This window comes from Apiospora hydei (assembly GCF_038363865.1).
Source record: "Apiospora hydei strain CBS 114990 chromosome Unknown utg000006l_segment0_segment0, whole genome shotgun sequence".
In the NCBI taxonomy this organism is placed as follows: domain Eukaryota; kingdom Fungi; phylum Ascomycota; class Sordariomycetes; order Amphisphaeriales; family Apiosporaceae; genus Apiospora; species Apiospora hydei.
This window is the reverse complement of record NW_027117365.1, coordinates 3,043,283-3,064,401: the sequence shown is the minus strand read 5'-3', so window position 1 is coordinate 3,064,401 and position 21,119 is coordinate 3,043,283. Positions and strand designations below refer to the sequence as shown.

Here is a 21,119-nt window from a genome sequence, read left to right as displayed (position 1 = left end):
CTATCATGGTTGTCGATACAGAACTTGGTATCATCCACTGGGATAGCTACCCCTTCCGTAACAAGGAGACTCACATCCGGGAGCCCATTACCGACGACCCCTTACGACTGGGCCCCCGAAGAAGAAGCCAAATGGCGGGCAGAGAGCGAAGCATGGGAAATCACCGACTTCTTCGAGGTTCTGAAGGGCCTCTATCTTGAACTTCACTTCATTCCCGTGAGCAACAGGGAGGTCTTGGAGGACATTGAGAACTTCCATCCTCAAGGGTTGATCCCGATGCTCCGACAGATCTACCATGAGCACGGGTGGCCAAACCTGGCCGCATACAGAAAGGAGGACTGCTTGAGAGCTGTGCGTGAGGCGATCGAGGCCAATTACCCCGATAATTAGGTCCGAAGTGAGAGAGGGCAGGGAAGATGCTCCAGGGCCGCTAATGGGCTACATGTATTGTACCGCAGGATAATACTGATACGCGAGAGGTAACGTCTTGGCGAATTGTACTTTCATATTATGCCCGGCAACTTAGGAGTCGTGTTGTACCACCGTGCCGACCCGTTGCAGAAAGAAGCAGGTGATAGCTAACCGGAATTCCGCGCCTGCATATGTGATATATGATGCCACCCTCAACCTGACAACGTACTAGCATGGAGTAACAAGGCGTAGCACGGGTAAAGAACTGAGGCATGTGAGAATGTCATCAATGTGCGTCGGAAAGCACACTGCAGTACTGTCAATGTCTCCACAAGCACACTACTGGAAGATACATTTGGCCAGGGGCGTTATGTCCGCGTGAATGTCATGTTGGAGAAACAGCAAGTCTTTTTTTAACAGTCATGAGAAGAGCGTCGGGTAACGTTGGATAGCTAGCATTTATAGGGTTGGCCCGACAAGCAGTGGATTCAGGGCTGTTCTGAGTGATAATCAGACCATGACCAGACGCATCGCTGTTGCGTTTTACCCAGGCTTCTTAATCCGCCTTGCATCCCATCCGCTCTTTTCATAGCTCATTGAAACTACACATAGTGGCCTTAGTCTTTCCATTTTGCCCTTCATGAGGTCTATTCAAGTTATCATCCTGCTTTGGGCCAGCATAGCCAGCTCCGCTGTTGACCTCAACGGGACCAGAGTGGTTGAGCCCATCAGCGAAAACGATCCTTCACCTGTGGAGGATATAAACACGTACGTCCCGGATCAGTATGACTGTCCGTTGCCATGTGTGGACTACACAAACGCTCATGGATGGACACCTTATGTCTCGGTCAAGCGTCTGCAACGCTGTGGTCAACCTATGCTACTCCAACTCTCGGCCTCCCATCCCCTGGAAAGCTCCGAGACCACTGTTCTCATCCGCAGCTGCACCCTCACCGTTGATGGGGCTGCTGGGTATAGGAACATGAGCACTACACTATCCGACTCCCATGATAACCCCAAAACCTCATCAGACCTTTTCAACCCTAGTCTCCGCACGGCTCCAGCGTGCTACATTGATGGAAAGGAGTCTGATGGGTCGTTGATCTTTACAGCGAGCGGCAGTAGTGCTGGGGCGCCACGAAATGAAACCTCCAAGCTTCTGAGTGGGATACGGGAGTTCTTCGAGGCCAAAGACAACTGTGACGAGAGTTTCCTGTTTGCCTACTTCAAGAAAACAGTTGCAAGCGTCTACATCGGCGCTGGACTCGGGAAACCCACCGTATCGTCAGCCCTCGAGGCCGTGGCTACACAACTGCAAGCCCGTGGCCCCATGGCCGACCGCACCGTTGCACAGATCTGCGGAAATGGGACGAAGCCTGAGTCCATCTTTGGTGTCGCCATCGACACTACAGGCGATCTCGCGGCCGTCCAGAGAATTGCTGCGGACTGGAGTCAGGGCGACTGTGCTGGGGCCGGAACTCATGATTCCTCGGCAGAAACACTGGACATAAAGATCCACTCCATCACGCAAGCTACTTTCGCGTCAAATGGTACCGCCAGTATCAATGACACCCTTTCGGCAGATTCCAACAAGGGAGACCGGCCCTTGACCGCCCTGAGGCGAGGAAAGTCTCATAAGCGTGCCACATGCAGCTACAAGTGAGTTGAGGCGGGCGATGGCTGCGCTTCCCTTGCTGCCAAGTGCGGCATCCGCGGCGCTGACTTTGTCAAATTCAATCCTCGATCGGACCTTTGCTCTGCTTTAACAGCCGGCGATTACGTCTGCTGCTCAGCGGGCGAACCCTACACTCCGACAAAGCCTGACTCCCCGCAGCCAGGGGAAGATGGCACATGCGCCGTACATCTCATCGAGAACGGCGACACGTGTGCTTCCCTGGCACAGAAGCATGGCATTACGGTTGAAGACATCGAAAACTTCAACCAGAACAACACTTGGGCCTGGACCGAGTGCAAACAGATGCTCCTCGGATACAACATGTGCCTCAGCAAAGGGAGAGCTCCTCTGCCACCCCCACAAGAAGGTGCCCAGTGTGGTCCCTTGGTTCCGGGCACAAAATGGTCTGACCAATCCACACCGATGGCTGAGCTGAACCCATGTCCCCTGAAGGCGTGTTGCAGCAACTGGGGTTTCTGCGGCCCCTTTGCCGCGCACTGCGACATCCACGCGCCTCCTAACTCAGGCCCGGGGGCTAAATTACCCGGATTCCAGAATACCTGCGTCTCTAATTGCGGTAACGAAATCAAGCAGAATTCTGGACCTCCAGCAGCGTTTGGCCGCATCGGCTACTACGAGTCTTGGAACCGCCAACGAGACTGCCTGTGGCTCGACTCGGGGAATTCAAACACGGATGGCACGTATACCATCATCCACTGGGGGTTTATCGAAATAGATGCCACCACTTTCAAGCCCGTCATCAAGGATACTGACAATCAGTGGGAAGGCTTCAAGGGCCTAAAGGGAGTTAAACGCGTGGTTTCCTTTGGCGGCTGGGCCTACTCGACGGAAGCAGCAACATACAACATTATCCGATCAGCTATTATTGCCAACCGCGAGACGTTTGCTGAGAACATAGCTCGATTTCTTGACGACGAGGGTCTCGATGGAGTGGACATCGATTGGGAATATCCAGGCGTAAGTCTCATCTAGCCCGCACGCGATCGTTTCCCTCCCAAAGAAAACCTCCCATACATGATACACTTTGCTGACTTCTGTTGCTGAGACCAGGCACCTGATATTGAGGTAGGCGGTGTTCCAATAGGCCAACAAGGCGATGGCGTGGCCTACCTCCGCTTCTTGACGAGTTTGAAGAACCGACTTCCCACCAAGTCGGTGTCGATTGCAGCTCCAGCATCTTACTGGTACCTGAAGGCGTTTCCCATAGATCGGATCGCAGCAGTAATCGACTACATTGTGTACATGTGAGTTTATACCTCGAACGTCCCTGGTCGGCCATTGGCCGGGTTGGTTGGCGGGCATACCTAACCCGGTTTGACAGGACGTACGACTTACATGGGCAATGGGACTACGGAAACCCCAATGCCTTCGACTCTTGCGAATCCGGCAAGTGTATCAGGAGTCACGGTAAGGCATGAGCCTATGTATAGAATGGCAGGTCGCTAACTCCTGGCATCACCAAGTAAATCTTACCGAGACGCGCAACACCCTTTCAATCAGTAAGTAGAGCAACCCCTTCGAAAGGATGCTTCGTTGGACAAGGCTCAGGCTAAGAATTGCCACAACAGTTACAAAGGCTGAGGTCCCAAACAACAAGATATACGTGGGAGAGTCGAGTTACGGGCGCTCATTTCATATGGCCAAGGACAACTGTTGGGGCCCCATGTGCGAATTTACCGGCTCTCGGACGCAATCTGATGCGAAGCCGGGGAGATACACGAACACAGGGGCTACATTTCCAATGCGGAAATAAACGAAATCCTCAGGTCGGGCGGCGGTCGCCAGCTGCACGACAGCGACTCGAACACGGATGTGTTGCTCTACCAAGGTTCGTTACACTCACCGACTTAACAGCCATCCTCTGAGATTTTAGCTTACCTGCCTTCCCCGGACTAGGTGACTTTATCAGTTACATGACTCCAGTAACCAAGGAAACGCGACGTTCCGACTGGGAAGGCTTGAACTTTGCCGGTAGCATCGATTGGGCAGTTGATCTGCAGGCCTTCGGCCGTGAAAATATGGGTGTCAAGCCCGAGCGTCCTGTAACGGAAGAAGGCGGATGCATTGTCGGCGAGGCTACAGATCTTAATGCCGGAGAGCTATGCGACGTTTCCTGCGCCTTGGGCTACTGTCCTGAATCCCTCTGCGTTTGCCTAGAGAGGGGTACCCTGGCGGAGCTCCCGGCCGAGGTGGACTCGGGGGAGTTCATTGCCTGGGACGAGCTAAACGTCGATCTCAACCACCTCTGTAAGTTCGCCTGCGCGCGCGGCTTCTGTCCCGACGCCACCTGCGGACGGCCCCCCGTGGACGAATGGGAGGACGTCACGGAGAATGACGGGGAGGCCGGAAACGGGTACGACGAGAACAAGATGTCCAACCGACAGAACTGCTTCATCTACGATGATGCGAAGTATCGTGATGCGACTATGAACACGTGTCGGAGGGCTTGCAACATCAAGTACGACGAGGTCGCCAAAATAAACTATGGGTTCGTGGGTAACTTCCCGGTAGACAAAGAGCTACCATGGATCAGTGATCCTGGCAAGACTGTACGTTTCGTCCCGGGGAAGTGTTCTTGCGACAATTGGCTTGTTAATGAGATCGCTGAGTTGGTCATCGATGCGATGCCCATCATTGCCCAGGTATGTGGTCCCAGCCACATCCGCGACAATATTGATAGAGTGCTGACAGGAATGGCAGGTCGGCTGTTATATGGTGATGTCTGCTTTCAAGCTCGTTCTAGACGTCGGGTTGCAGTTTATCCCTGGTGTAGGGAAAGCCCTGGATGCTGGACTGGGTATGTCGTACCTTTGGCCCGTGGCTGGATGATCCAAGCTTGCGCTGACAATAGAAATGCAGATATGGTGACTGTGGCGGCTCAAGTAGCATCATACGCCTATCCCGAGGAAGAAAAGCCAGAGGATGCTTTCTCATGGTGGCTGAGTCCCTGTGGCGGCACCGACCTTGTCCCGGTTGAGATCAAGAAGGTTTTCGATACCCTCAGTTCGGTAGCGGATGGCGTATCAAGCTTCAAACAGCCAAAATTCAAGTGCGGAAGCGGCAAGAAGGGTGAAGATGCTAACCCTACGGATCGATCCAAGCCCAAAGCCGGAACAGGCGGCGGCGCCAATGGCAAAGGCAAAGGCAGCGGCAACGGTGTCACCAAGAAAAGGAAGTGCAAGATCCCACGGGGTAAGGAACAGTATGTGCTTGGCCAAGTCAAAAACACGGTACGAGAGCAGTATTGCGACACGAATCAACAGACGAAGAAGACGGACTACATCATTGGGTCCATCAATTATGGACAAGCCACCTACGGCGTGGAAAGGACGTGCTCGCGGAAATGGCCGCAGCCCTGCTACCACTACAGCTCGGTGCTCGACGTGCACCCACAGTGGAAGACGCTGACATGCCCACCCGGGGCCGGCACCACGTCGGCTGCGCACAAACGGCCCGCCGTCGCGACGTGGTACAACGAGCACAACCAGGACTGGCGGAAGCGCACCAACGACCTAGTCAAGGGGTCCCGCATCGACCTGCGAGGGTGTCAGGCCGACGAATACCCGCCGGCGGCGGTGCTCGACGAAAGCAGCCCGATCTACCAGAACGGCGGCAAGACTGACCAGGGGCAGATGATCCGCTTCGTGCCGGCGGGCGAGAACATGGGCGCTGGCAGCATGTTCCGCGGCGTGTGCATGGCGTCGGTGGAGGGACTCTCGGGCGCCCAGATGAAGCGCAAGGTCGAGGGGGCACCACCGTCGAAGCGCACGCGCAGCGTCAACAACCAGGACCTGGTCCAGTTCACGGCCGAGGTCGACGTCGACACGACGCCCGAGTTCTCCATCTCCCGCTTTGAGCACAGTCCCGGCCAGGCCCCACCGCCCGACTACGGCCTGTGCGACAACCCGTGCTGGCCCCGGGCGCTAGCGGCCGGTGACCCTGGCTTCGTTCTGCTCAAGGTTGATCTGTGGTACAAAAAGCAGGCGCCAGGCTACGACTACAGTTCGAATTACACCAAAGGGACGAGCGGCTCATGAGGTCTACTCGGCTATATTGGCTATAACCGACGCCAGTCCACCTCCAGGCCACGATGTTTGACATTTCAAAACAAGTGCGGGTTTCAACTCTCAACTCTTAGTATACTCGATCTTTTGATCAAAAGGGGGCCCGGGAGACCAGATCTAGGTATTATGACATTGGCAATTACGAGAGGAAACGATATAGAGAGACGATGTAATATTGATGTTTATAATTAATATAGCCCGTTAATATACAAAATAGCCGTTTATCATGTACCTATAATCCTCATGAGGGGCTCTGTTGATCTTGCGTTGCTTGAATTATCATGACCGTAAGAAAGACCCACAAGCGCCATCTGTATTCCGAGGATAATTGACAAGAGGCAAAGAAATGTATTTCGGTTGCTGTTGTTTCTGAATTGACCCCTTGGACTACTGCAAGTCATATCACGTGATTGTACACATTGCCACTTTGTATAGCACCCTATAAATCATACTGCACGACGACCAACCAACATACCAACTTCCGGACCCCACTCCCTGATCTCTTCCATCTTATCATGCTGCCAGCGCTCCGGCTGATGGTACCCAAGCGCCCTTTCCTGATAGATGGTCTCGACCGCGAACTCCCGGGCCGCAAGCTGCGTCGGTAGCACCGGCCCTCGCTCCAGGGCCTCGGCGTAGAACCACTGATCCTCAAACTCCTGGCCGCTTTGCCCGAAGTCCGCCTCCCTCGTGATACTCGCGAACAGTTTCGGGTTCCGAAGCGATAGTCCTCCGTTATAGCCCGCTCCGTACTTGGGGTCGATCGGCGCGCCGACGAAGTCGTACTCGAAGAAGGCCTCGACGGTGTACATGGACTTGGAGCAGAGGATGCTGTCGAGCTGGAACATGAGGACGCGGTGCGCCGACTCGACCTGCTCCCATATCCACGGCCGGGTGAGGAAGTCCAAGACGTCGCGGCTGCTCGTCAGCTGGGTCGCGGGCGGGAGGTAGCGGATCTCGATCTGGCCCCGCTGGACTGCTCGCACGAAGGCGGGCGAGTATGGCATCTTCCAGTGCTCCTCCAGGGTGAACAGCACGAGCGACCACGCGGGTCCCAGGACAGTAGCAAAGTGCAACATGATGGGGACCAAGTTCGGTGATGCCGAGACGTCACTTTCGATAATTATTGCCAGTCGCGGGCTGCTCGGCACCATGGGTTCGGGTGTGACAGGAGCATGGTAGGTGGCTGTATTATTCAACTCTTCTTTACGAGAATATGAGACAGTCTGTCAAATTCATTAGGAACCATGTAAGTTTCATCATGTGAGAGAGGTGAAAACCACCAAAGCAGGATAGGAGCCAGGAGAGGGTTTATTACGAACATCAAGAATACCAGCTAGCGTTAACTTGGGAGAAACGACACATAAATAGGCCAATGTGAAAAATAGAATAATACTGAGTATCAAGCAACCAGGGCGAAGTCCCCGACGCCAGACCATTGTGTGTTGTGTGACTGGCGAGAAGAAACCGAGTCTAGAAAAGGAGTTGATATGAGAAGGAGGATTCAACACCTCATTAACAACGTATGCCGGGTAGGAGATTGGGTGGTCAACCAACTGACCGACCCAACCGCTCAGTCAGGGCTTGGAAAACGTGCTGCCCCTTGAGAATGGGGGCATATCCGTATTCCGCATCGGGTCCTGTTGCCTGGGGTCCAAAAGAACCGAAGTTCAAAGAGATATGGAAGCAGCGTGGCCACGAGACAGGCTCGCTACGCGCCAAGTAATATGTTTGCTAACAACTGACAGCCCCCTACTTTCGCACCCCGGCTATTTGTCATCCAACTACGGTCAGGGGTAAATACGAACCGTTGCCTGTGGTGTCAGCTCGGGTCGTCTTGGGCGCTTAGCAACGGGGTCCGGGGTCCAGGTAGTGGCGGTTGGGAGGGTAGGTAGTTATTTCCCACACCGTCTTGATACGGCCCGAGTTTTCGTAGGCTAGACCCAAGGGATGGCAGGCGATGCAGCAAATGCGCTGTCATGATCGCGTGTGTGCGTCACTGGGGTCTTAACTCCTTGCGTGATGAAGCGAAATCGAGACGCGGATGAACACAGAGCGCGAATGAATGGCGAATGGGCAACGATGCGGTTGGTAACAAGGGGCTCCAACGGTTCTGTGCTCGTTATTGGTGGGCGTAGATACCCCCTTGCCTGAGTCGGCTCCACTGTGATACCTGAATCAAAACGGTTCGCTGCTGCAGCGTCGCATTACACAGAAAGGGGGTTGTCGACACTGGTAATTTGGATAAACAGCCAACGCCATGAGCTGGCTGGGTTCGTTGTTCGTCTGGCACCCCTTTGAAATTTCTCGACACATCTCCCAACTCAATAAGAACACAGTCGTTCGATTTACCATGGTCGCCGGACAGAATCTCGGGCCGTTGACGGCAGCGCCGACGCTGCCGTCCACCTGCGCCGACGAGCTCGACCAAGTCTACAAGATCAACACGTACCCGGGCTACTATCTCCTCCAGGGCCCGCCCGAGGCGGCTTTGTGCTACCCGAGCGCCTACGCGGGCGTTCGCTCGCACTACTATTACCCCGCTGCATCGTGCCCGTTCGGCTTCACGCCCGCGTGTACCAGCACAAATGGGGAGTCGGAGACCATATACACCTGCTGCCCAACGTGAGTGAATAAGCTTTTACGATGTCGTTCCCTTTCCTCCACCTCAGGAATGGACATACTTGGGCATCATAAATCGACACAGATGCAGTTCTGATTTGTGAGACACAGACAGTTCGACTTCATATGCCAGTCCACCAATTTCTACCAGTGGGAGACCACGTTGGGATGCACGATCCCTATCAATTCCGACCTGACGACGACATGGACGATGCTCGATGTCCAAGACGGTAAGACGGTGGCGTCAAAGAGTCTCGGGTTTCAGGGCGGAGTAAACGCATTTAGTATACAAGTCCGTTTCCAGTCCAGCGACCTCATCACTCCAGGGAGTTTCGAAAAGGTAAGATGCCATTCTGCACTTGGCAACAACAAAGGAATGACCATTAGACTAACCGCGACAAAGCAGACTTCCACAGCCGGACCAACAAAAGCATCTAGTAATAACCCGAACATGGCTTCGAACACGGACACAGCGAGTGCATCTAATAGTGGCGGGCTGTCAGCTGGGGCAGCAGCAGGTATCGCCGTGGGTGCGGTCGCTCTGCTTCTTGCCGTCGTTGGTGCACTTTTCATGATGCTCAGGAGACGACGACGGCAGAAGCAAATACAGCCTGCACCCCAGATACCAGATAGTTATTATCCAAGCCCGGCTCCTAAATATGTCTCTGAGGTGGAGGCCGCGCCGCAAATGGTATACGAAGCTCCAAATACCACGTATGAGCTCGAAGGGGTGGGACCGAGAGCCACGACCTAGAACTGGGCTATGGTTTGTTGGGACGATTAAAATAGGGGGAAAGTGCGAATATATCGAATAAACCCCATGTAGATCCAAATGTGACAAAGCCTATGGGAACACCAAGCCCTCACGCCAAAACCAGCGCATCCCCCGACCCCAGCTCAACGAACTGATACTCGGGCGCCTGGTCGCCCATGTTCTCGGTCTCGCGCTGCACCGCGTCTGCCACCGTGTACTTGGTCCGCCGCAGCAGGGGCGCGATGAACCCGCCCCCTTCTTCTCCTCGTCGTGCGTCGCGATCCAGTACTTGGCCCCGCTCGCGCGGACCGCCTCCAGGCCGTTCAGGGCGCCCAGGTTCAGCTGCTTCGTCATCCAGATGCGGACGTCGTGGAGGCCGTGGAGGAGGGCGCGCGTCTCGATCCCGGCCGATTTCACTGAAGCGAGGTCCGACGCCTTGATGCCGTGCGGCGAGTAGATGACGGCGGCGGCGGCGGCAGTCGTGCTGTCGGGTTGAACATTGTTCTCCTCCGTCTTGTCTGTGCCCGCGGTTTTGAACGCGATCATGATAGCGGAGTGGTAGTAGAGCGCATTGCCAGCCGTGATGACCCGACCGATCCCAACCCAGTCCGGAAGTGGCGAGACGCTCAACACTTTCCGCCAGTCCGCCGTGTCATCTGACGAGAAGCCCGGGGTCGTAATCACGCTGTCGAAATGCTTCCACGATCGAATGAGCTCCGCGGCCTTGTCGGTCGCAAAGACCGGCGTCTCCCGCGGCAGCTCCTTCAACGTGGTTTCATGGCAATGGTCCGTGAACTCATGCGAGATGGCGACGACATCGATGAGCGACGCGGGCTGCTCGCCCTCGCCCGCCTTCTTCTTCGCATCGCCTAGTTCCACCTCGGCCAGCAAGCGGTTCAGCTCGTCGATGGTCTGCACGCTCGGCGCGACCAGGTGCCACTGAGTGGAAAACCACGAGGCGACGTCCGACTGCGGGCCCTGCAGCCACGGGTCCAGCAGGATGTTGAAGCGGCTGCGACCACTGCTACGACCACTACCTGCGAGCGGCTTCGTGGCGGAGGCCGTGGGTGGGTACGGCAGGGAGACCAGCCAGGTAGTGTCGGCGTTGAGGTGGATCAGGACAGGCTCGTCAGTGGCTTGCAGCAGCGTTGATCGTAGCTTGGCGCGGTCGCTAATGTTGAATGTTGGGTTCTCGTCTTGGGCACTCATATTCGTTATGCTCATGTAGTTATATACATACACGTATAAATGTGTCTTTTCTCCAATAGACCCGAGCAACTAGAAAACCACGTTGTTTTATTGTTTCAATCAAATGACCTTTTGTTGTATTGAAATCTATGATGCCATGGTCGATCCTGGTTGCATTCAGTCAATCAAGTTCGGGGGTCATAGGGTGCGCCCCGATTGGACTAGCCCCCTGTAATTTAGCGCTCCCTGGCCTGCAGTTATGAGGCCACCCACTGAGACGGCTCAGTTGTCAGCGTACGAATGCTACGCCAGACAACGGCAGATTCATGCTTTGCGCCGGCACGTCGAAATGTCATAACGCCGTCCAAGATACCGTTCAGAATACGAGCCAAAATGAACTAAATAACATATGAAACCTATCTAAAAGAGTAACAGACAAACCTAGCTTCCGAATACCGAAAAGTCCACGCTGTTTTCATACCACACGAACAAAAGAATGAACAAGAGCGAAGTCGGCACCGCCATCGCCAGCAGCCGCATCTGCAGCACGATCATGAACTCGAGGAAGGCCAGCATCCCCTCGTTCTCGGTGCAGCGCGCCCACACGCTCCTCCGCTGCCGCTCGTCGATATACGGGGAAAAGGAGGTATATAGCTGGCCCTCCTCCATCGTGGCCATCCAGTCACGCTCGCGGCTGCGTCGCGGTTGCCGCGGGTGACGTGGCGCGTGATCCGGCCCATCTCTTATGCAGTGCTCACAGTGCAGCGAGAGGGGGCTGAGATAATCGCAAGTGCAGTAGCTCGAGGCCGAAGAAGCACACCGGGTGCTGTCATTGTCCTCGTTGCCGTTGTCCGGGCAGCTGTCGATAGATACTGTGGTGTTGCTTACATTGTCAGTCAATGAAGAACTCGTTTCGTCCCCTCGCTGTTGCGGCGGCGGCTGCACCTGCAGCACCCTCGACCGAGGCCGCTCCGGAATGACGATAGTCAGCTGCTTGCTCATGGTTGCGTGGTAGTGCGGCTTCGGCAGGGTCGGGTTGAGCAGCGGCGTGTACTCGAATGGGAGAGGAGGAGGGGCAACAGCTACGGCCATGATGGGCAACTGGCGACGGTGCGAGACTTTTATCAATGCTCTGCACTCGAAACAAAGTCAGCAAAACCAGGTCCGACTTCGTGCTACTCACCTCTGGTAATGGAAACAATTTCTTGTGGCAAGTGTTACACAATATATTGAATCACTTTGTTTTCCAGTCATGGGTCCTACTTGGGATTTATGAGCGCCAGGGGTGTATTTTGTCATTGTTTGGCAGATGTCTTTGCTCTTTGTGAGACATGGTTGGACAATAATGAAAGGGGATCTTTGTAGGTTCTATATGGTCTCTTGGAATGACACATTGGATCATTGGCCGTTTCTATATAGCGTTTGAAGAGTCTTTATCCAGTCAAAGGTCTCGGATACTCCAAGGCAGAAGAGTAAAGAATGAAAGCCGTGTCCCTGTTGCAATTTGGGGGTTGAGAGGTCGTCAGTGCAAATGCAAACCGTCCATATTATTGAGTCGGATGTAGATACTCCTGTAGATCACCAGATTTTATACTTATCTGAGGAATGCAGACATAGCCAGCAAGTTAAACCGCTTTGTCTGACGTAGAAGACCATCGGAATATGGGATTGGTGGGTGGCGCTAGATTTCATTGGGATGCAAAGTCAATGATATGAGAATACCTAATCTAGCAGGTCACTCCGTATAATGCGATTACCAATCCCGATCATCTCGGAGAGCGGGAGCTCCCAAAGTACATAGGTAGAATAAACGGCGCTGGTAGAATAGCGTCAGCATTTAAGCCAAGGCTTGCCCAAAGAGCTGAAGCATCCCCGAATGCCCGTGCCTGCCCTCATCAAGCATTGATCCACTCTTAAGCATAAACTAGCATCGCCACGCCATCTGCGTCGACAGAGACAATGCCATCCGATCTCCCTCGTCCCCGGACCGTGGTCTGGCTAGGTCTGCTACCCATAATTCTCATCGCCGTCTACGCCGCCATCTCCCACGGCGGAATCAATAATAGCAGCAGCAGCAGTCCCAGGAACCCCGACGACATCCCGGACATGGCGGCGCCGCTACGGGGATTCTCGCTGAACCCGCGCGTGTTCAACGCCTCGCTCTACAAGTCCATCAACGACGTCTGGTTCGGCGGCATGTCCGCCCGCCGTCGGCGGCACCGCGCCCACCAAGGAGATGGCGATGCGCTGGTTCGCCGGGGGCCAAGAGTTCGACGCGCAGTGCCAATCCGCGGGCGCCGAGGCCCTGGACTCGATTGGACCCCATCGGTTGGCGCTGCCCAAGTTCACCACGGTCCAAGAGGACCGCGCCCACTACCCGGACATGGCGCGCCCCTTCGCCACGCAGTACGGCAAGGACCAAGACAGCGCCGCCGCGGGCAAGAACGCCCTGTCCATCGTGCTGCTCCTGGACCAGCTGTCGCGCAACGTCTACCGGAAGGAACAGGGCCCCATCTACGCCCACTACGACCGCCTCGCGCGCGCCGTCTCGCAGGACGCGCGGGCCCGGGACGTGCTGGCGGGGCCGGGCTTCAGCGACGTGCAGCGGTACTGGCTGTACATGCCGCTGATGCACTCGGAGGACCTGGCGGACCACGAGGCGTTCGACGTCTACATCCGCGAGAAGATCGCGCGGGCGGAGGAGGCGGGCGACGCGGCGGCCGCGGGGTCGTTGCGCAACAGTCTGGACTTTGGGGAGAGGCATATGAACATCATCCGCAGGTTCGGGCGGTACCCGTACCGGAACAAGTGGCTGGGTCGGGAGACGACGGAGGAGGAGGCGGCGTACTTGGAGGGCGGGGGCGAGACGTTTGGGTCGGGGTAGAAGCGTGTAGCTTGTGACTTGTGCAACACCACTTGTTAGACCTAGACCAAGTGCATATGTATATACTTGGACGTATTGATGACTCTGAGACGCAAAATGGAAGTTCCGTTAGAAGCTCCAGGTGATGCGGTCTCGGGCAAAAGTGTATTGACTGTAAATCATTGCCATTGAAAGAACGATCTATGAGGGGGTATATGGGTCTCGCTAGTTAAGGTTCTTGTACTTCCATCTCCTATCTTCTTCTACCCTACTCCTTGTTCTTCTTGGCCCGTCGGTCGGCCATGACTTGGAAGATGCTGCCATCATACACTCGCCGGATATCCTCCTTGGTGATCTTGCCGTCCTCCGGCCAAAGCATCAGGTATGTCGCAAGCCCTAGAAGTCAAGTCAGTATATATGAGATCATTCGCATATCGCCAAAGAATAATGGAAACATACATTCGAAGAAAGCGCCGAACCAGCCGATGGGGTCCATGATGACGCGCTGCCCCTGCAGCACATTGGCAATGTCCCAGACGGTCAGGTAGTCGCGCCCTTCGGCGTACTTGGCGAAGATGTCCTCGAACTTCTGGGGCACGAAGCGGCCCTCGGCGTCGTACGTCTGCGTGTCGCTGCCGTGCTTGTCCTTGTGGATGCGCGCCAGGTGGATGCGGAAGAAGGGGTCCGGCAGCCAGCTGCTGCCCGTCGGGTAGGAGAAGTTGCCGTGGATGATGACGACCGACAGCAGCGACAGGAGGTAGCCGAACCCGACGGCGCGGAAGCCGCGGAACGTGTCCAGGGGCCAGATGATGCCGTCGCGGTCCTGATTGGGGTTGCGCATGTGTTAGTTTGGAGTCGCAGGGTAAATATGTAGATGGGTATTACGTACGGTGTCGAAGAACTCGCAGTGCTGCTGGAGCACGGTCTGGTCGCGGTGCTTCTCCGCCCATCCGCCCTCTGTCGTCCCCGAGGGCTTCTCATAGGTCGCTGCGAGGTTGGCGCGTGCAGTCCCTGGGATGCGATGTAAGCAACTGTCCCCTGATCCCCTCCACAGTAACTGATTTTGGGCGTATGCTAACCTGTGTGTGGAAGCCGCTCATCGTCCTCCGGCTGTAAGAACGGTTTTCGCTGCATCGTGACGGGCACTTCAGGAATGGAACCGACGACTGGCGGAGCGACGCCGTTGGTGACTGCGTGCTTTGGCTTCGCGAGCAAGACTTCCGTCTCAGACGGGTCCAGCTTCACGGCGTCGGCGTACGTTTCCATAGTGCCCTCCATGATGACTCTTCAGCGAATACGAACTAGAAAACGAATATGATTGTATTCAAAACCAGAGGCTTCAAAGGTAGGAGTTACCCCTTTGTTTATAAGAGAAATTCCCGAGGGAACGCAGAAGCGACGTCATGACGTCATACGAGTCACCCTGGGCCGCATGATTTCAACGGATACCTGGGCAGAAGCACTTTCACATGTGAATTATGTCGCTTATTCGCAATATATTGAAACATCGTCTATGAAAACGGGCTGATAAACGTCAGGTGAATCGTGATAGTAACTCTTGGTTAGTGAATGCGCCTAGAGCTTTTAGTGAGTCCTTCGTCGCGTTTGGTCTGTTTAACGCAGAAGCGGTGCCTCGAGCTGTCTCCGTCCTACCCCAGATCACGAAGAGTGTCCCCAACATGGTGCTCTGCAGAGCTGTACGTTCCAATTGAGGTGTTTTCAGGCCGGAGTTCACCTTAATTGGGAGACGATGGGAACGGAGATTCAAGGAATGCGCTGTATCAAGAAAGCCTGCAGGAGACCGCTGGGGGCAGTATTAAGGTTGAAGATTTGGCGAAGTTCCCTTGTGCAGTTGGGGGCGCGGGGTCCAGTGCTTTATTCTTCACTAGCCCTGGCGCACGCAAGTAGTTCCAGCCGGTAGAAGCAAACTGTCTTCAACACAGCGCCAGAGCCATCGGATTTTCATTCATAATCCCATCGTATAGAAATGCCCAGGTTTAAGACAATGGCAATTGGTCAATACCAACGCCTCGATCTGGAACCATGGGCATGTTTTGTTCAGACGGACCCCCTGTTGGAGCTTGGTTAGCTCTCCTGGCACATTACGTCACTGCTGGGACGGGGCCCACGGGTGGTATCAAGAAATCCAGGAACGGCTCTAGCAAATCGCCTTATCCCAGCAGATCGGCCACACCAGACGACAAGATGGGAAACCCGGATAGCCGATACCTTGGTCCATCGTTGGCGATGGGTGGGTAATCTATCTTTGGAATCGTGCAATACGAACGCGGCCAACGCAATACGAAAGACCCAGAAACTTGATTTTCGGTAGTAGCTGCCGTCTACCCGCACTGCCATGCCTCGCATTGTCACTGGTGGCCCGGGGTGCTCTCCGGTTTAGACACACCAGCCAGCCAGCCGTCATAAGAATTGCTTCTAGAATACCGGATCGCCACCCCAATTGCCAGCTGGACCCCTAGCTGGGGTGGAATGCAGCAGGACACTGATTCCTGCCCGGTGAGCTGACGACTGCCACGGCACGTACAGCCTCACTGCCTTCATGCGAAATGCAGATCGCAGAGCATCCACCTCCGCGATACGATGTAGCATGGCACCTTCCGACAGAGAACAAGTCAACCAAGGTGGGTGCGCGATGACTTCACATTCCCCTTGCCAGGGACGCGTGTGCGGCTTGGCTGAAGCAAAGTCAGACTGAAGTGACGGAATTCCTGATGAAGTCATCCTGCTCGTTTGCAAGTGACTGCCAGGAGAAAACGAGGATATAAGGGCATCAATTACCGCGTTCATTCCCTCATCTCAATCAACTTAGCATCATCATCCTAATACAACATCGTCTATCATCATCTACAGCCTCTACTACTTCACGGCCACTCCTCCAAGCCACTTTCCACTTATAAACACATCAGCTCAATAATACCATATCCAAAATGAACTCCTACGGAAACAACAACAGCTCCTCTTACGGCTCCTCTGGCCGTGAAGAGTATGGCTCCTCCGGCGGCCGCAACGAGTACGGTTCGTCTGGCCGCTCTGAATACGGCGCCTCTTCCGGCCGCAACGAGTACGGCTCCTCTTCCGGCGGCCGTGACGAGTACGGCTCCTCCGGCAACGGCGGCTCGTACGGAAACAACAACACTTCCTCCTCTTACGGGGGCGGCGGCCCCGAGCGGGACTCGTACGGCAGCAGCGGCAACAACAGCCGTCGCTCCGACAACGAGGGCAGCGGCTACGGCGGCAACTCCAGCTCCTGCGGCGGTGGCAACGACCGACGCAACAACAACTCGTACGGCACTGGCTCGTCCTCCCACGGCAACAGCACTGGAGGCGGCTACAACAGCCACAACAACAACAACAGCAGCAGCAGCTACGGAAACAACAACGACAGCTATGGCAGCAGCAACAACAACAGCAGCCACGGCAACGGCGGTGGCAGCTACGGTAACAGCGGCAGTCACGGCACCGGTAGCAGCGGCTATGGTAACAACAACAACAGCAGCAGCTCTGGCGGCGGCCGCTACGACGACGACAACGGCCGCAAGAACGAGAGCTCCGGCGCCGGTGGCATGCTCGGTAGCATGCTAGGCGGCGGCAGCAACGACAAGAAGAACAGCAACAACAAGGAGGACGAGACTTTCACCGACAAGGTCATTGACGGGGTCGCCACCTACGCCAAGAAGAAGTGGTAGATTGATTTGCCTACTCTGGCTACCACCGATGTACAACAACACACGATGAATGTTTATACGATACGAAGGAGAGCGTTTACTACATAGCGGGATGTAATTCATAGCGAAGCAATATGACAATTAATACTCGAGATCATGATTTACACTTCACATTTCAATCTTGATCACCACCTACAAATGATCGCCCTTGAGTCGGACATAGTTTTGCAGTAAATGCGCTATTGTGTTGCGACTGCTTATTTTCCGAATCGAAGGTCCAGTTTCATCTTTTCCTTGATGGAATCGTCGAGTAAATTGTATTAAGCTTGCGCATCGCCATCCAGCAATTGATTGAAGTTGGTTAGGAACGCCTGCTCGCGTAACTCGTGCTGGCCGATGTTGTACCGAAAAACGGCGGTGTTATCTGCCCATGAGGATGCTCAACTATCAACATGAACCGAGATGGGAAGACGACTATAAGCCCAAGCAAGGTATGCACCTCGATTCGCCCCGAATTTGGGCCATCTTGGCACCCTTACGATGCCCTATTTTGCAAAGGCTTTGCGCGGCAATGATGGAGATATTCACTGTCGCCACATCACCAAGAACCTCTCCGCTCTTACTCGCGTCTTCTTTATTGTGTGCCTAGTATGCGTGTCACTAGAAACCACTGGGATGCCAGGAGGAATGTGAATAAATCTCGAAGCAAATATAACTTTGCATCAATTTAACAGCGGCAGGTTGTGAAGGAACGACAGCTACTCCAACGAGAAATTGCAAAAGTCGCTTAAGATAGAGTTCTTGTTCATCATTGATTCATTCGTTATTTAGCAATTATTTACAGGCCTTCCAATTATTTGCAAGAATTCATTTAGGCCCCTTCCTTCCTTACTTCAAGCCAAGCATGGTCACCACCCACATGCCAATGTCTCTGAAAATGACGTACCACACGTAGACGGAGAGTACCCAGAGCACAGCCAGGCTTGTATACCAGAGGCCTGTTGTGATCCGGTCCCACATGATCCGCATCGCTACGCCCGTCCAGTGTGCTTCCTCGCGGAGACGTTGCTATGCTCTCTCCGTCTTGGAGCCCTGGCGGTACTTGCCGATCTTCTCGCCGACGTAGCGGAACGTCTTGCGGAAGCCCGCAGTGAGTGGTCCCTTCAGGCTCTGGGTGGTGCTGGGCCACTTGATGGTGTTGCGGATGACAGAGCGGACGATGGCACGGAGCTCATCGGGGTTGTCCTGCGCGATGCGCTGCTCGAAACTGCCTCCCTGCTGTCGCTTGAACGAGTTGGTGTCCTCGTTGGCCGACTCGTCCATCATCTTGTCAAAGTCGAGCTGCGGGATCTTGTACTTCTCCTGGTACTTGAAGTAGAGCTTCGAGCGGAACTCCTTGGGCAGACGGCGCACCATGTTGCCGCGCTTGACGGGGTTCATGTCCTGTCGGATCGGCATGACGCGGTCCTTCTCGGTACTGATCCAATCGAGTGTCTTGCAGGCAGGGTCGTCAAACTCCGTGTTGGGGAGCGACTCAATCAGGGAGCATACAGGCGGCGGAAGTTTTGCATGTTGTGGTCGACGATGTTGGCAACCTTGCGAGGATTCTCGGTCGGGAAAGCCATGCGCGGATCACCCAGGTAGCTAATGCCAGCAATCGTAGCATACAACTCATGCTCAGTGAACTTCTCAGGCAGCATAAGCAGAGCAGTTCGGACGGCACCCAGGAGGTTGATCTGGTTGGCCATGCGAACTTGAGGATCGTCACGTAAGATCTTGACGGGCTTGTGGAGGCGACCAGCAAGGTAGAGTGTGTTCCAATCCCGAAGATCCTTCTTCAGTGTGTCCAGAGAAACCACGCCGTACTTGATCAGAAGACCATCGACAGTGACGTGGGTATTGAAGTAGACACCAGCACCCATGCGGTCCTGGACGAAGGAAACCGCACCAGATCCAAGAGAAGCAAGTGATGAATAGTGGTCACGATGTTGGTTCATGTTCAAGGAATGGAAGTGCTGGGTGTGAGTTACACCAAATATGAAATCAATCATCTTCGGCTCGCCATTCTGAGCCTTCTGGACCGGCAATGGGGCCTTGGGATGGACCAACTTCATCTGATCCTCGGTTGCAATGTCTTTGCCCTTCTTGGACTGCGGGAAGACGCCGGATCCATAAGCGAAAGCATAGCGGACCGGAGCTCGGAACTGCCACAAGACCTGGCGCAAGCACTCCTTGAACTCCTTCTCGATTACAATGTGCTGATTGACACCGAAGTTGGTGTAGGGAAGGTCTGCAAACTTCTCGATGTTGAAATTGCCGTCCTCTTCCCAATCGTACGCAGGCGGACCGGCAGCCTCGTCGTAGGGCGGAGGGCTCGGTTTAGCCGCAGCCTGGGCAGTAACCTCTGCATTATCGACCTTTGTAGCATCCTCAGATGCCTCCTCCTTTTTCTTTGCCGCCTCCGAACCAGTGCTCTTATTGTTGTTGTCGGTCGAGGTACCGTAGGTACGCAGAGAATTGAATTGGTGCGGGAATACGGGGTGCTCCCCGGGTAACCGCGGAGTGGATCGTAGCAGTAACCGGGAAGGCGGTAACCTGGTAAGCCCGAATCGTGTTGGAGCGGATTGCAGCAGCAGCGGAGTGACGTGCAAGTGCTCGACCGGCGGCCGGAAGGCCTTTGTGCAGCATTGCCGGCGCCATTTTCTGCTGCAGGCAGGCCGGGTTGCAGGTAACGGAAAGAAGAGGTCAGGTCGTAAACACCAAACAAAAGGGGCGTGAGCGTAGACACCGGAGGAAAGAAGCGTTGGCGTAGAGGAAGGAACACGGGGGTTGTGTAGAACACTTGTGGACAGTGGTGTTGACGTTAGAGGAAACCCGGAGTGCGCGCAGAACACCGGTGGAAAGAGACCGGAACGCGCGCAAAGTCTAGACGCAAAATATGGCGGCAATAAGGTAACCGGTAACCTAGTCGCACGGCAAAGGAGCGTGTATGAATATCCGCGGTGTGTGGTCAGGCAGCGTAAGTATTTACGCCCGGCTAGATGGAAGTGAGAGGTGGATGGCGTGTGATGTGCTCCGTTCCGTAGGTTGGGAGAAAAGCAGTTTGATCTGCAGCAGGTGCCGCCCTAGTATTATTTCGGGAAATCAGCCATATGGCTCTGTGCCTCGACGTCGAGGTGTCAAGATCGTGAGGGCTCGTCCGTACGTGCAGAACGGTGGGGACAGTCTCAATGATGTCGCCGGAGGAGGTAGTGAAGCAAATTCTAACATCTGACGATGCGCTGCACACACACACACACTGATGACCGCACTAATTCCTCTAAGGCTCGGCGACCCTACCCGCGAGCTTGGGGTAGGGGGCAGGAAGCTCAGCTACGTAGCTGTTAAGCTTGATCCCAGGCCCAGCAGCCAACCAGCGGCCCCAATGGCCATGCGACGGGGCGACCGCACCCGGGTCTAGCCCCGTTAGGGGCCCCACTGACAGCCAGGAACTTGGTGCATTGTGACGTGAGTCGTCCCGTACAAGTGTACAAGGGTTCAACAGTCGGACATAAGGCACGCAGCAGCGGAACTGACTGTAGCGTGGGTGCGTGTGTGCTTGTACTTGGGATACATGTATGCATGCTTCATCACCAAGATGCACAAGTTGACTCGCTTGTGCCATTCATGTTGACCATTGATCAACAGAACGGGGGGAGATCATACCTGCCTGCAGGTACGTATCTACCCAAGCACTGTCAGACTGAACAGTGATATGCCATCCAAATGTCTTGGTGGCATCATGTCATCAGCCATGGTTTGTCCTGAAAGAAAAAAGACCACCAGGTGTCCGTCC

General features: G+C 54.8%; 9 protein-coding genes across 9 annotated transcripts; 4 read left to right on the top strand and 5 right to left on the bottom strand.

Moving 5' to 3' along the window:
- Window positions 1–1,051: 1,051 nt before the first annotated feature.
- On the top strand, window positions 1,052–6,144 carry PG997_008169 (uncharacterized protein; the record flags this gene model as incomplete). The annotated part of the gene is made up of 9 exons (XM_066812484.1): window positions 1,052–2,051; window positions 2,181–3,064; window positions 3,158–3,351; window positions 3,429–3,514; window positions 3,676–3,772; window positions 3,874–3,935; window positions 4,004–4,749; window positions 4,808–4,904; window positions 4,967–6,144. 9 exons carry the CDS (start codon window positions 1,052–1,054, stop codon window positions 6,142–6,144), a joined length of 4,344 nt encoding a protein of 1,447 aa, XP_066667826.1.
- Window positions 6,145–6,617: 473 nt separating this feature from the next.
- PG997_008168 (uncharacterized protein) lies at window positions 6,618–7,250 on the bottom strand (the record flags this gene model as incomplete). Its single annotated transcript, XM_066812483.1, has 1 exon — window positions 6,618–7,250. The coding sequence occupies one exon, from the start codon at window positions 7,248–7,250 to the stop codon at window positions 6,618–6,620; it is 633 nt and encodes a 210-aa protein (XP_066667825.1).
- A 1,181-nt stretch (window positions 7,251–8,431) lies between these two features.
- Window positions 8,432–9,547, top strand: PG997_008167 (uncharacterized protein; the record flags this gene model as incomplete). The annotated part of the gene is made up of 4 exons (XM_066812482.1): window positions 8,432–8,796; window positions 8,905–9,133; window positions 9,181–9,230; window positions 9,283–9,547. 4 exons carry the CDS (start codon window positions 8,432–8,434, stop codon window positions 9,545–9,547), a joined length of 909 nt encoding a protein of 302 aa, XP_066667824.1.
- A 109-nt stretch (window positions 9,548–9,656) lies between these two features.
- PG997_008166 (uncharacterized protein) lies at window positions 9,657–10,756 on the bottom strand (the record flags this gene model as incomplete). The annotated part of the gene is made up of 2 exons (XM_066812481.1): window positions 9,657–9,751; window positions 9,796–10,756. The coding sequence occupies 2 exons, from the start codon at window positions 10,754–10,756 to the stop codon at window positions 9,657–9,659; spliced, it is 1,056 nt and encodes a 351-aa protein (XP_066667823.1).
- Window positions 10,757–11,176: 420 nt separating this feature from the next.
- On the bottom strand, window positions 11,177–11,827 carry PG997_008165 (uncharacterized protein; the record flags this gene model as incomplete). Its single annotated transcript, XM_066812480.1, has 1 exon — window positions 11,177–11,827. One exon carries the CDS (start codon window positions 11,825–11,827, stop codon window positions 11,177–11,179), a length of 651 nt encoding a protein of 216 aa, XP_066667822.1.
- An 867-nt stretch (window positions 11,828–12,694) lies between these two features.
- Window positions 12,695–13,619, top strand: PG997_008164 (uncharacterized protein; the record flags this gene model as incomplete). The annotated part of the gene is made up of 2 exons (XM_066812479.1): window positions 12,695–12,882; window positions 12,905–13,619. The coding sequence occupies 2 exons, from the start codon at window positions 12,695–12,697 to the stop codon at window positions 13,617–13,619; spliced, it is 903 nt and encodes a 300-aa protein (XP_066667821.1).
- Window positions 13,620–13,866: 247 nt separating this feature from the next.
- On the bottom strand, window positions 13,867–14,876 carry PG997_008163 (Caleosin related protein-domain-containing protein; the record flags this gene model as incomplete). The annotated part of the gene is made up of 4 exons (XM_066812478.1): window positions 13,867–13,994; window positions 14,058–14,421; window positions 14,488–14,609; window positions 14,678–14,876. 4 exons carry the CDS (start codon window positions 14,874–14,876, stop codon window positions 13,867–13,869), a joined length of 813 nt encoding a protein of 270 aa, XP_066667820.1.
- A 1,670-nt stretch (window positions 14,877–16,546) lies between these two features.
- PG997_008162 (uncharacterized protein) lies at window positions 16,547–17,305 on the top strand (the record flags this gene model as incomplete). The annotated part of the gene is made up of 1 exon (XM_066812477.1): window positions 16,547–17,305. The coding sequence occupies one exon, from the start codon at window positions 16,547–16,549 to the stop codon at window positions 17,303–17,305; it is 759 nt and encodes a 252-aa protein (XP_066667819.1).
- Window positions 17,306–18,352: 1,047 nt separating this feature from the next.
- Window positions 18,353–19,984, bottom strand: PG997_008161 (uncharacterized protein; the record flags this gene model as incomplete). The annotated part of the gene is made up of 3 exons (XM_066812476.1): window positions 18,353–18,761; window positions 18,836–19,756; window positions 19,794–19,984. 3 exons carry the CDS (start codon window positions 19,982–19,984, stop codon window positions 18,353–18,355), a joined length of 1,521 nt encoding a protein of 506 aa, XP_066667818.1.
- Between the last annotated feature and the right edge of the window lie 1,135 nt (window positions 19,985–21,119).